Source organism: Myotis lucifugus, unplaced genomic scaffold (assembly GCF_000147115.1).
Source record: "Myotis lucifugus unplaced genomic scaffold, Myoluc2.0 scaffold_227, whole genome shotgun sequence".
In the NCBI taxonomy this organism is placed as follows: Eukaryota; Metazoa; Chordata; class Mammalia; order Chiroptera; family Vespertilionidae; genus Myotis; species Myotis lucifugus.
Window position 1 is genome coordinate 1,301,888 of NW_005871275.1, and position 14,505 is coordinate 1,316,392.

The window sequence follows — 14,505 nt, forward strand, 5'->3', positions numbered from 1 at the left end:
AAATCAGAATACTTTGTGTTTTGTAAACATCACCATTAGATTTGTCTTGTGGCCAAGATGGAAGAACAGGTATTGGACTTATTTTCTCTTCAGAAATAGCAAACACACTGAACAAAATATATGAAAGAATAGTTTTCAGGACATTAGATATCAGTCAGTGGAGGATACTGATCTTGATAGGTGGGAAACAAATGAGATGAGCTCTATTATTGCTCCAGCTTACTGCCTAGGGGGAGATTCCAGACCTGGTGCCTAGAGAAGGAACTCAGGTGGAGCAAATCTAATTAAGGATAGGAAACTGAAAGTTCACAGAACCCAAGGTGGTTATAGCTCACAAGAGGAAGTGCTGGAGAGGAGAGAGCTCATACTCAGAGAAATTTGGACACTTGCTAATGTTTCCCTTGACTCTTCATCTGAGTACTGATCAGAAGATATGGGTGAACAGGCTACTTGAGCTAGAAGAAGAAATTTCTGAAAAGATCACAGGAAATAATTCTCAGAGCTTATACAAGGCCAAGAATAGTTCCTATTCTCACCAGCTAACATGGAAAACATAATTCATGAAGCATCAAGTAGGTTACGGGAAGTCTTTTGCCTCAGTATTGGGCCAAATTAGCCAAAGATAAAGGCTGCCTTCTTAGTCCTTCCTAATAAAGCTTAAAAGCAATACCTGAAAGGATCAGAGTAATTTTTAAGCAGTGTAATTATGATGGAGAACAAAGCTGAAGGATATTTATAGGAATTAAGAAAATTCAGCATCCAACATGATAAAAGTAACAGTATTTGGCATCTAATAAAAAATTAGATATTCAAATAAGTAGGAAAATAGTACACATGAAGAGAAGAAAATGTAATCAATCAAAATTGACCTAGAAATGTTACATCAATTGTATGTAAGAACATCAAAGCCATTGTTAGAACTGTATTCCATATGTTCAGGAAGCTTACAGGAAAGATTAAATATGTCATTATATACATGAAAGATACTTAAAATCCAAATCAAACTTCTAAAATTTAAAACTATGATATCTGAAATATAAAATATATTGACTGTAATTAAAGGCAGAGAGTGAGCTATGGGATAACTTAAAGCATTCTAACACACATGTATTTGGAGTCCCTGAACTAGGATAGGGGAGGTGTGGGAGCACAGAAAAAAACATTTTAAGAAGTAATGGGCAAATACTTTCCAAATTGAATGAAAACTGTAAACCCACAAATCCAAGCAGCCCAAAGAATACAAGCACAAAGGAATCCTGTGGGGAGGGGCGGGGGGAATAACTATACGAAGGCACAGCAAATAAGAACTAGAGGAAAAAATACTTATTTCTGAAGAACAAAGGTACAAATGGCAGTATATTTCTTGTTGGAAACAGTGTAAGCCAGAAGACCATGGAGCATTAACTTTAAAATATAGGAAGTAAAAATATGTCAACTTAGAAGTCTATTCTTGGAAAAAATATCTTTAAAAAATGAAATCAAATGAGTGCATGTAAAGTCTGGTGAAATTCGAATAAGATGTAATTTAGTTAAACCTATTGCCCTAATGTTAATTATGTGGTTTTGAAAATATACTATGGTTATCTGAGATGTTGTCTTTGGGGAAACATGGTGAAGGGTACCACTTATTGTGAGTCGTAAATTATTTAAAAATAAAACAAATTAAAAATATTAAAAAAACTTTTTCAGATACACATTAGTTGAAAGGATTCACCATCAGCAGAAATATACTTCAATAGATGTTAAAGGAAGTACTTCAGGCAGAAGGAAAACAATACCCTATGGAAATCTGGATCTATACAAAGAACTGAAGCGTGCCGAAAATAGTAACTGCTTAACGTAGCAAATGCATTCTGAGAAATGAGTTGTTAAACGATTTTGTAGTTGTGTAAACATGATAGAGTGTACTTACAGATACCTATATGGTATAGTTACTACATATGTAGGCTATATGGTATAGACTTGCTCCTAGGCTACAAACCTGTATGGCATGTAGTAACTACAATACAACATGAGATTAAGTCACATATAAGAAAAAATTATGCAATCAACAGACACGGTAAACACTAGATATAAGGGGCTACTGCTGGTGTAACACAGCGAACTTTTATAGCAATTTTTTTTTATAGGTAGAAAGGAATATACTCCAGTGGTAAAATATAATATAGTAAATACATAAGCCAGCAACAGTTTATTATTGTTATTATATACTGTACATAATTGTACATGCTACACTTTTATATGATTGGCAGCATAATTAGGTTTGTTTACGCCAGCATTACCACAAACACGTATGTGAGTAATGTTATGACGTAACTAGGCGATAGGAAATTTTCAGCTCAATTATATTCTTATGGGAACACCATTATATAAACAGTCAGTCATTGACTAAAATGGCATATAACTATATAAGAAACATTCCTTATTATTTAAGTCTCTTTGAACGATAATTTACTCCTCAAAGCAAAAATGGTAACTGTATTTTAGGGTTTATAACATATGTAGAAATAAAATGTATGATGACAGTAGCACAAAGTCTGGGAAGGGAGAAATGGAAGTATAATATTGTGAGCTTGTTATACTATATCTGCAGTAGTTTAAGACTATGATAGTGGGTATTATGGACTGAATTGTATCTCCTCCAAATTTATATGTTTAAGCGCTAAACCTTAATGTGATAGTATTTGGTAATGGGCCTTTAAAGTGGTAATTAAGGTTCAGTGTGGTCTTAAGGATGGGGCCCTATTCCAGTATGACTGGTATCCGTAGAAGAAGACAAATACCAGGGATGCACATGCTCTGGAAAAGGCCTTTGCTTTGAGGACACAGCAAGAAGATGGCTGTCTGCAAGCCAAGGAGAGAGGCCTCAGAAGAAGCCAGCATCACTGGCACCTTTGTTTAGACTCTCATCTTTAATTTCTGTTGTTTAAGCCACTCAGTGTGTGGTATTTTGTCATGGCCCCAGTAGATTAAGACAGTTGGTGATATGTTAAATACATGTACTATAAGACCTAAGGCAACTACAACAGTAATAGAACATACAGTTACAGCTAGTAAGAGAGGGGATAAAATGAAATAAAAGTATCAGTTGATTCTAAAGAAGGCAGAAAAAGGAAAAGGGGAATAAAGAATAGCATTTGGAAACTGAATAACATACTTCTTAATTGCTCATGGGTCAATGGAGAAATAGAATGGGAAATTAGAATGTATTTTGAACTGAAATGAAAACATGTCAAAAGTTGTAGGATGCCATAAAGCAATAATCAGGGAAATTTTTTAAAGCACTAAAGGCCTAAGTTAGAAAAGAACAAATGTTCTCAAATCAGTGCTTTCAGCTTCTACCTGAGGAAACTAGAAAAAGGAAAAGAAATTAAACCCAAAGAAAGCATAAGAAAAGAAATAATTAAGATCAGAGCAAAAATCAATAGAAAACAAAAACAATGGGGGAAATAATGAAAGAGAAAAGCTGTTTCTTTGAAAAGATCCATAAAATTGGTAAATAGCCAGACTGATTAAGAAAAAAAGATAAAAAGCATAATTTACTATTATCAGGAATGAAATAGGTTGTATAGACACTATAAGGACACTAAGGAAATACTATTATTTTATGGCAATAAATTTGACGAGGGATGAAACAGACAAATCTTTGGAAGATACAAATTACCCAAGTTCATTCAAGAAGTAATAGATAGCCCTAGCCAGTTTGGCTCAGTGGATAGAGTGTTGGCCTGCTGACTGAAGGGTCCCGGGTTCAGTTAAGGTCAAGGACACATGCCCAGCTTGCTGGTTTGATCTCCAGTAGGAGGTGTGCAGGAGGCAGCCAATCAGTGATTCTCTGTCATCATTGAGTTTCTATCTCTTCCTCTCTCTTCCTCTCTGAAATCAATATAAATATATTTTTAAAAAAAGGAATAGCATGGTTAACACTAAATATTTTAATCAAATTGAATTTAGAGTTAAAAACCTTCCCACAAAAGAGGCCCAGATGTCTTCACTGTGAATTCTACCACATATTTAAGGAAGAAATAGTAGTATGAATTCTATTCAAACTTTTTCAAAAACTTGAAATGGAAGGAATACTTCTTAACTCATTCTATGATTTCAGCATTACTATGATTGCAAAACCAGATGAATACTGCACAAAAAGAGGTGTGGCCCAGTTGTTGGGGGTTGTCCCATTCATCAAAAGGTTTGGGGGTTCAATTCCTGGTCAGGGCACATGCCTGGGTTGTGTACTTGATCTGCGGGGTCCGGGGGATGGGGGTGGGGGGGGGTGCCGGAGGCAGCTAAACAATGTTTCTCTCGTCCCTTCATTTCTCTAAAAAATCAATACAAATATTTTTTAAAAAATAAGACTAGTAAATATTGATCATTGAAGCTGAGTGATGGGATTATTATACTCTCCTCTCCACTTTTATCAAAGTTTAACATTTTCCATAATAGCCCATGTCTTGTGTGGCTCAGGGGTTGAGCATCAACTTACGAACCAGGAGGTCATGGTTCAATTCCCAGTCAGGGCACATGCCCAGGTTGCGGGAGACAACTGATCCATGTGCTCTCACATCAAGTTTCTGTCTCTTCCTCTCCCTTCCTCTCTCTAAAATCAATAAACTATCCTTAAAAATCAAACAAACAAATAAACAAAAAACCCAGGAGAAAGTATCTGTGACCTTTGGTTAGGCAAATATTTCTTTGATACAACACCAAATACATGACTCACGAATGAAGAATTCAATAAACTGGACTTCATCAAAATTTAAGAATCTTTGTTCTTTGAAAGGTAACTGTTAAGAGGATGAAAAGATAGAAACCTGGAGAAAATATTTGTATATCACATATCTGAGAAAGGACTTTTATCCAGAAATGTCAAAATTCCTTAATAGAAAACATACCCAATAATATATATTGGTTAAAAATGTAAACAGATGTTTTACCAAAGAAGATGTAGAATGGCATATAAGTAATTTGGGAAATGAAAATTAAAACCACATTGAGATATCACTACACAATAAGATTTCTAAAATGTAGATGTTTGTCCAAAGCTCATGTTCCTGAGTACATAGAGCAACTTGAGCTCTTTATACAGTGCTAGTGCACATATTAGTACAACTACTTTGGAAAACAGCAGACCAACTTTAAAAAGGTTATGTATACACATACCATATGCCCAAGCCATTCAGTGGTAGGTATTTACCCAAAAGTAGTGAAACATGTTCATATAAAGACATGAATGTTCATTGCATCTTTGTTTGTAATAGCCAAAAACCAGAAAAAAAAATTTGTCCATTGACTGAAAGGATAAACAACTGTGGTATTTTGATATTATTGAATATTAATCAGTAAAAAAAAGCCCCAAATGAAATATAGAGACAATGATATGGATGAATATTAATGATGCCAAGTTAAAGAAGCTAGTTAAAAAAATCAGCATGTACATATGCATGTAGGACTCATTTGTAGTAAACTCTAGAACAATGCAGACTAAGCTATAGTGACAGAAAACTGGATCGATCAGTGGTTACATGGTGACCAAAGTAGTGGTGCAGAGAGAAATGGAAGGGAGGGATTTAAAAGTGGCTTATGGAAACTTTTTGGGCAAAACAGATATCTTGATTTGGGTAATGGATTCATTTTGCCTACCTATTTCAAGAGTTATCCAAGTTTATATTTTAAATATGTGCAGCTTATTATATGTTAATTATATCTAAACTAGAGGCCTGGTGCACCGCTCGGGTCCCTCAGCCTGGCCTGCGGGTATCAGGCTGAAACTGGCTCTCTGACATCCCCCGAGGGGTCCTGGATTGCAAGAGGGCGGTTCTTGGGTGATGCGCCTGGAATCAGGCTCCCTCCTCTCTGCTTCCAGGTGCATCACCCGAGAATTGCTGCTGCCAAGTGACCTTAGCTTGGCAGCTCCTGCGTTGAGCAACTGCCCCCTGGTGGTCAGTGCGCGTCATAGCTGCTGGCCGGTTGGCCAGTTGCTTAGGCTTTTATATATACAGATAAAGCTGTAAGAATAAGTCACCAGGTCATGTTTCATTCAGAGAGTGGAAAGATTACTGATAACAACTGAATCATTAAAATAGGTAAAGCAAGATAGGTAGAGCTCATTATAAGGAGCTGTACCATGGAAGATATTTTATGGTTTATTAATTATGTGATTAAAAAGAAACATGACCAGTATTTAGGAATATAGTGGTTTCTCAGTCATTCATCACATTATCTTAAGACAGTCTTTTTCTTATGCTTTTTTATGTATTTGTAATAAAATACTACATAATATTTTGTGTTCTGTTTTCATTTAGTATATACCTCTTCCTGTTCTTTCTACCTAATTAAAAAAATATTTAATACCTGCATTTTTTATTTTGTCGCACTAGTTACATTAGTTTCTTAATTTATGGGATAGTTTTTTGTGGACTTAAATAAGTATTCTGTTTGTAGTGGAATCCAGCAGAGTATTAAATATTGTTACTTTAAAAGCAGCAAATCAAATGATAGTAAGCAGTCATAAAATTGAGTTAGAAACCACATCAGAAAATATCTTCATTTGTAAATAAGCCTTTATTGGTCATTTGTAGATGGCAAATATGGTACCATTTTGGTTGGATAGGATTTGTGGATTGAAATATTATCTATCTGTATAATAGAGGAATATGCAAATTAGCCAGGACGCCATAACATCACGACGGAACAGCAGGGACCTGAGGTTGCATGGCGCCTGGCCGGGACGAGGGACCTCAGGCTGTACCCTCCGCCCTGTAGGGCTTGACGAGGACCTCAGGCCACGCCCCTCACCTGGCAGGGCTTGATTTGGGATCTCAGGCTGTGCCCCTCACCTGGCAGGGCTTGATGGGGGACCTCAGGCCGTGTCCCCCGCCCCAGCGCCAGGCTGGGGGACCTCAGGCCATGCCCCCCCACCCCGGCGCTGGGCCAGGGGACCTGTGGCTTTGCCCCCCGCCCAGCAGGGCTTGATGGGGGACCTGAGACTGCACCCCCTGCCCGGAGGGGCTTGACAGGGGTGGGGCTGGCTGGGTCTGGGTCTCACCCAATGCGGGTGGAGCTGGCTGGGTCTGGGTCTCCTGTGTTTTCAAAGCGCATGCGGGTGGTGGGCGGGGACTTGACTCTAGGTCCTACAGTGTACCCCAGACTCTGACAGGAGGGAGATTTTCATATATATCTAATTTTCTTTCATCTCTGACACTTCTATTATAGAGAAAGGGCAAATAGCAATATTAAAATATTTCCTCTAATTCCCTTTTAATGTGCATGAATTTCGTGCACTGGGCCACTAGTTATTTCATATAAAATGTAATGATAAAATTATAACTGTACTTTTGAAGCTGAAGGTCAGGACTCTTGATTTAGTATATTTCTGTCTAGCGAGGACAGGTGCCATTCAAATGTTGAGGGATGATGCCAGTTTGGAGAACTCACTACAGTGGGGCCTTGACTTACGAGTGTCCCGACTAACGAGTTTTTTGAGATACCAGCTGCCTCTCGGCTGATTTTTTGCATTGAGTTGATAGAGTAATTTGAGTTAACGAGCTCCTTAACGAGCTCCGTCTCGGAACGAATTAAACTCGTAAGTCAAGGCTCCACTGTATATAAAAAGCACTTGGTTGCTTTTGGCATGAAAGATGCAGTATAAATTTAAGTATATGAGAACCCCAAATTCTATTTTTATTGATAAATTCTCACAAAATGAATGTCTGCTACTTAACTTGAATAAGCATTGATTTTTAAAAAATGCATTTATAGCTGTTTAAGATATAAATAAAAATTAGGGTTTAAAATATGGATAGAAATCAGAATAGAAGTAGACACTGTAGCAGAAATATACCGTATTTTTCCGTGTATAAGATGCTATTTTTTTCTAAAATCGTTAGACTGAAAATCGAGGGGCATCTTATACACGGAATTCAGCCAAGGAGGGAGCCGCGCAGGTGCATAGCTACCCATACCTTGTCAAATAGGCTTCCTCCAATCACGAGCCTTATTGTTGCTGAAATCAGCTGATGCCGTAATTGGTGGTGGAGGTGGAGAGTGCGCAGATGCAACAGGCACCAAGCGTTCTGAGCCTTTAAAGATACCAAAAAATAAAAAGATAAATACCAGTAATTTTACTCTGCAAAATTCAAACTGAGTGTAAACAGCTATGCAAAAGAGCATGGAAAGAGAGCTGCAGAGAGACAGTTTGGACCTCTTCCCACTGAGTGTTTGATCAGACAGTGGAGAAAACAGGAAGAACAACTCCTTAAGATGCCAAAAAAGAAGAAGGCCTTAAGAGGAAAACCAGAAAAATGTTTAAAATATTGATTTCTTAATTTTGAGTTGGAAAAGTGGGGGGCGTCTTATACACGGAAAAACATAATTATCTTTGTATTAAAAATGCAAATTTAATATTATAAGAACATACCTAGGTAGTTATGAAGGTATTATTCTAAATCATAAGGCAGGAATAATAAAACTTTGATCTTCTTTTTCACTATTTCTTTCCCAATTCATTTCATTCTCTTTAGTGTTGTTGATGTCAGGCAAATAATTTATATAACCCAAGTAAGTTTGAGTCTTCAAGATACAAGCTTCACCTTCTTTAGCTGAGATAAATTGTTTATTTTCTGATAAATAGATAATTCATTTTATTGTGATTGGTTTTATTCACCAGTTTTGCCTTGTCTGTTAACAAAGTATTTTTCTTAACATGTTAAAGGTATGTGCCCATGCTGTTGTGCTTTATAAAACCCTTATTTATTTTCTGAAACAGTAATATTAAAGCAGTTTTAAGAGTACATTTTTTATTATAGTTATTATAACTAATTTTATTATGAAAAAGTATTCATTATTATACTTATTATTACATTAAATATTTCTGGTTCTCTAATCAGGCTGTAGGAATTTGTATTATCTGTTAGTAATAGTAGCTTTACTCTCTTATTCCTAGATTTTGTTTTTTTGTGTGTGCTGTATCTAAATTCTGTATAATTTATTTTTCTGCTCTTTAAATCTCTTTAGTCAAATACTCAAGAGTTGAATAAAAAGAAACCTTTCAAACCACCAAAGGGAAATGCCTAGCCATTTTAAACAAAGGAGGGAGGATTTTAGGCTCTTTTTTTTACTTCTTAATTAAAATTTACCTTTGGGTAGGTTTTTTGCATCTGTGGTTGTTGGGTATCCAGAAGTTGCAGTTTAGTGTGTAAATTTTCAGTTATATTATTTTTAATAACTTACTTTAATAAATTTTTAATTTAAATTCTTTATTGTTTAAAGTATTACATGAGTCTCCTTTTTCCCCCATTGACCTCTCCCTGGCCGCTTCCACCCCCGAGCACATGCCATCACCCCCCCCCCCCTACTGTCTTGTGTCCATTGGTTATGCTCATATGCATGCATACATAGTCCTTTGGTTCACCTCTTACCCCCTCACCCCCCACCTTCCCTCATAGTTTGGACAATCTGTTCGATGCTTCTGTCTGGTTCTGTTTTTGTTCATCAGTTTATGTTGTTCATTATGTTCCACAAATGCGTGAGATCATGTGATATTTATCTCTCTGACTGGCTTATTTCGCTTAACATAATGCTCTCCAGTTCCATCCATGCTGTTGCAAATGGTAAGAATTCCTTCTTTTTTATAGCAACGTAGTATTCTGTTGTGTAGATGTATCACAGTTTTCTAATCCACTCATCTGCTGATGGGATATTTTAATAAATTTTGAGGTCCTTTATACTTGGTTAGAATGACATTTTATGATGATTTGTTTGGCAAAGGCAGAATAGACTTTCATCACCTATTTCTCGTTTATAGGATTCCTTAAAAGTAGACTTTCAAATTAATTTTAAAAGATTTAATGTAGAAAAACTCATCTTTGAAATCAGATATACTGTTATTCATAGTAAATGTAAGATATATGTGAAGTGGAAATTGGGTAATACCTATTTCTCAGGAACATGCTACTAAAAAGTTTTGTATGCATATATAATTTTCTTTGTCTAAATTTGCTTTTCTTAGTAATCTTGTAGTCCTGAAGTTTCCATATTTTATAGACATTTTGAACTCTTTTAGTAAGGTATCTGATTGCTTTTATCTTGACTCCATCTTTTAAAATAGGTTTAAGATTAACTAGTACACACAGATTTAGCTCCAAAGCAATCCTTTTAGTAGCCATTTTTCCTTATAACTAGGGATTAACACATCAGTAAAATGTGTTGGCTTATTTTCTACTCCAGAAATTAAGGAATTGATCATACTTTTAAAGAACATGCCATGATTTTGGAAAACTTTAGAATTTTGAAGATTTTACTGTGTGTATGTGTGTTTGTGTGTGTGTGTGTGTGTGTGTGTGTGTGTGTGTGAGAGAGAGAGAGAGAGAGAGAGAGAGAGAGAGAGAGTGGGGGGAGAGGAGGATTACATATTTCTCTTTAGAAAATATATTTTGGAGCAGGCCTGATAGCCCTCTCCCCTGACCCCCCTCCCAGAATTTCATGTCTTAGATGTGGGCAGTAAAAGAGGTTCATTTTATATATTTAGTATATTTTAATTAATCTCGGATTAACATTTCCTCTATATTTTATCACTTTGTGTTTAATTTTTCCTGGCATGCACCTGGTAAAATATCATTTGTTTTAGAGTTTAAAATTAGGGTAGCCTGTTGACTTATCTTTCAAATTTAGACTTAGTTTATATGTATACATAAAATATGGGCTAAAGTATGAACATACTGAATTATTTCTTTGGTTGACCCTATTGGAAGTTGAATTCAAATGATATCACTCATGTTAATGGTCATTGAATCTTTATTACACTCAAGCATGTTGAATTTACTGGCTGGTGTGCTCAGTGGTTAGAGCGTCAGTTCTCTCGGGTTCATGGTCAAGGGTGAGTACCTGGGTTGCAGGTTCCATCCCTACCCCAGTTGGTGTATGCAGAAGGCAACCAGTCAATGTGTCTCTCACATCATTGTGTTCTCTCTCTTTTTCTCTCTCTGACCCCTTCCCTTTCTCCCTTTCACTCTTTCTTAAAAAAAAAATCAATGGAAAAAATATCCCCGGGTGAGGATTAGCAAGAAAACCACAATTTAATAAAATAAAATATTTATTAAAATATTTAAAATAAAATATTCAGAAAAATATTTAGGATATTCATTTGTTTCACATGGACAAAAATATAGACCATTTATGAATTCGAAATACAGTCTTATGTTCTAGTAGTTCCCTTTTTTTTTTTACATCCTCACCCGAGGATATGTGTTTATTGATTTTGAGAGAGATAGAGAGAGATATCAATGTGAGAGGGAAACATCGATTGTTTGCCTCTGGTACTGACTCCCACTGGGGATTGAAACCACAGCCTAGGTATGTGCCCTGACCAGGAATTGAACCCACAACCTTTTGGTATACAGGACGATGCTCCAACCAACTGAGCCACCCAGCCAGAGCTGTTTTAGTAGTTCTTAAAGCCAAAAGTACCATGCCACTTGAATATATAAAATGTGACTTACTACATTGATGAAGAAATTTTTTAATGTAATCGTATGGCAAAATATATATTTTTTAATATATTTTATTGGTTTTTCAGAGAGGAAGGGAGAGGGATAAAGTTAGAAACATCGATGAGAGAGAAACATCGATCAGCTGCCTCCTGCACACTCCCTACTGGGCATGTGCCTGCAACCAAGGTACATGCCCTTGACCGGAATCGAACCTGGAACCCTTGAGTCCGCAGGCTGATGCTCTATCCACTGAGCCAAACCGGTTAGGGCTGGCAAAATATTTTTAATATAATGTAAGTTACTACTTTGCAGGCATTGGGGCCTCTATTGCGTTTTTCTTCTATTTTATTTTTTTTCCATGTATGCCTTGCTTATAAGTGTTTTTCTGGTCTTTACTCTGTTACTTAAATATATGGTACCATATTATTGAGAAAATGTCTTAAATGCTTACAGTAAAGGAAGTGATTAATTTTGGAATAAAGGCAGTTTTGACCTTTATACTGGTAGAAGTGGTTTAAAGATATTAAATTTGAAACTTGTTGCTCAGTTTTGAGGTAGTCTCAACTTCCCAGTTCTCTAAAATGTCTTAGGATAGTTTGGTAATGATGCATATTTGACAATAAAGGCAAATTTTGCATGTTTCTGAGGTTAAACTCTGCAAATGAAATTAAAATTCAGAAAATTGATTAAAAAACTCCCTTGGAATTTATTTATACCACCCCAAAATATGAAAACTAAAAAACACTGTAAATCTTTTCAGTAAAATATTCTACTCAGTAAATGAAAACCCTGTGGAATAATGCCTAGTAGATTCAATGTCTTTTTTGGGCTTAAAGTGTGTTAACTTACTATATTTGATTTTTAAATAGACACCAAATCCTACTGCAAGCGAGTTTATTCCTAAAGGAGGATCAACCTCCAGGCTGAGTAATGTGTCCCAGTCAAATATGTCTGCCTTCTCTCAAGTTTTCTCTCACCCATCCATGGGAAGTCCTGCTGCTGCTGGATTAGCACCAGGTAAGTTGGGTAACTTTCCAGTGAGTTCCAGATATTAAATCTGTAAGCACCATTTGCTGTTAGTTTATCAGAACTGAAATTGTATACTTGAATGATTCACATTTGAACACATTATAAGTTTTATGTTCTAGACTTTAGTAACAGAGTTGAAAAATTAAAAGTGAAATTTAAATATGAAAAAAGAATATTTAAGCTTGTTTAATAGCACAGAAATAAACTTGAAGAAAATGGTTATTTAGGAAAAATATCTATCTGAACCTCAGTATTTCCCTTTTTTAAAAGTCAGTGCTATTTCACTCAAAAACTTCTGTAAGAGCATAAGAAATAAAATATTGATGAGTATGTGTGCCTCACAATCCTTTTGTATTAAATTTCTAAAGAATAGCTTATTCTATGTAATTCAAAATATAAGTTTAGATGTACTTCTTACCTTTCAGATGTTTGATTATAAGTCTAACAGTAATTCTTTTTAATCCTTACTCGAAGATATGGTGTTCTTTTTTTAAAAAATATATTGATTTGAGAGAAAAAAAGAGAGAGAAACATCCATCAGTTGCCTCCCATATGTGCCGCAGCCTGGGTATGTGCCGTGACTGGAAATGGAACCTGGGAAGACAATGTTCCACCCAGCTGAGCTACTTGGCCAAGGCTGTAATAATAATTTTTAATTGGGTAAAGTATTATAAACAATAGTAGAAAATAAATAGTAGGAAAGAATGTATTAGGGGTCACTGAGGTAGGCAAAACAATATTTCTCAGTCATTTTCTCTCAAGTTTACCTATAATGATAGAATAATTTGAACAAATGCACTTAGGGGTTCTGAGGCATGGTTCATAGTGACCCTTTGAGAACTCTATTTTTTTTTTGAAGTTCTCTGTTTTATCTTAATAATTCATTCAAAGTTTGCCTTCTGGTCCGTGACATAAGCATTTATTATAATAAAAATAAAAATTTCTTAGATAATTAACATCACCCATCTCTACTGCGGTGTATCTTAGAAAAGTAAGGTATGCAAAATTATATTGAATTTATCGTAAGTGCTGAGCAGGTTATCTTGTGTCTGTAAAATAAATGTTTGAGCTCCCCACACAGATTATGTTTCTAGAACCTGTACTGGACAATCATCACTTGGTCTTGAATGTTTCAAAAACAGAAACAGAATGAAATAAATGCACACTTAATGAAGCCCAACTATCTAGCTGGATCAGCCTGGAATTAGTACTGCCTCCAGGGCTTAACCAAATTATTAAGAGAAATCATTGGTTTTTATACTGATAAGGAATCAAGGACCTTTTGGGGAAGAATGAGGGAAGGTAATGATAACTTTATGGAACAGAGTATCTGGTTTAGCATGTAAAATATCAAATGTACTCAGGCTAAATAACCTTGTGCTGCCATGGGTTTTATCAATGCCTCCTTCCCCTACCTTTCTCTCCCACTCTTTCTCTCCACTCATCTCCCTCTTCTTTTCAGCCCCTTTCCCCTCACTTGTCCCCTTACCTTTTTTTCTACCCTCAGGTTTAGTTAAATTTGTAAACATTTTCCCTTCTCTAGAGAGCAGTGTCAGAATTGAATATTCCTGATAGCCTAAAGGTTTTACTTGTAAGTAATATGCTACTATGATTTTTCTTCCATTGAGGTGTGTTCACATTGTGTACATGAGCATAATCTCCATGTCAGCTATACATCTAAAATTTCTTAGAGATTGTCCAGATTTCTGAGCAGTGTATATAAAGCACCCACAATAATGGTATCCATATGCCAGTTAGTTGGCTTTTGTAATTAAGTACCAGTTTATTTTGGCATAACAATATATCTTCCCTTGTTTCAGAAATTAACATTTTGTTCGTATCTTTGATCAGACTTGTTCAAGCTTGCCATTAAAAAATAGGCTTTATAAATATTGGGGGAGTTAAAAATGTCAAAGACATTAGATCTTGAAAATGTTTAGTTTTAAAAATTTATAGTGCTGTGGTATTTAAGTGTTTTAATAGGTATTGT

General features: G+C 35.8%; 1 protein-coding gene across 1 annotated transcript in view; it reads left to right on the top strand.

The window, feature by feature from the left end:
• Positions 1–14,505, top strand: part of PAN3 (PAN3 poly(A) specific ribonuclease subunit) — a 160,161-nt gene that overhangs the window by 57,486 nt on the left and 88,170 nt on the right. The window contains exon 6 of the mRNA XM_023762008.1: positions 12,356–12,503. Coding sequence (XP_023617776.1) covers positions 12,356–12,503 — 148 coding nt within the window. The remainder of the gene's footprint in view (positions 1–12,355; positions 12,504–14,505) is intronic.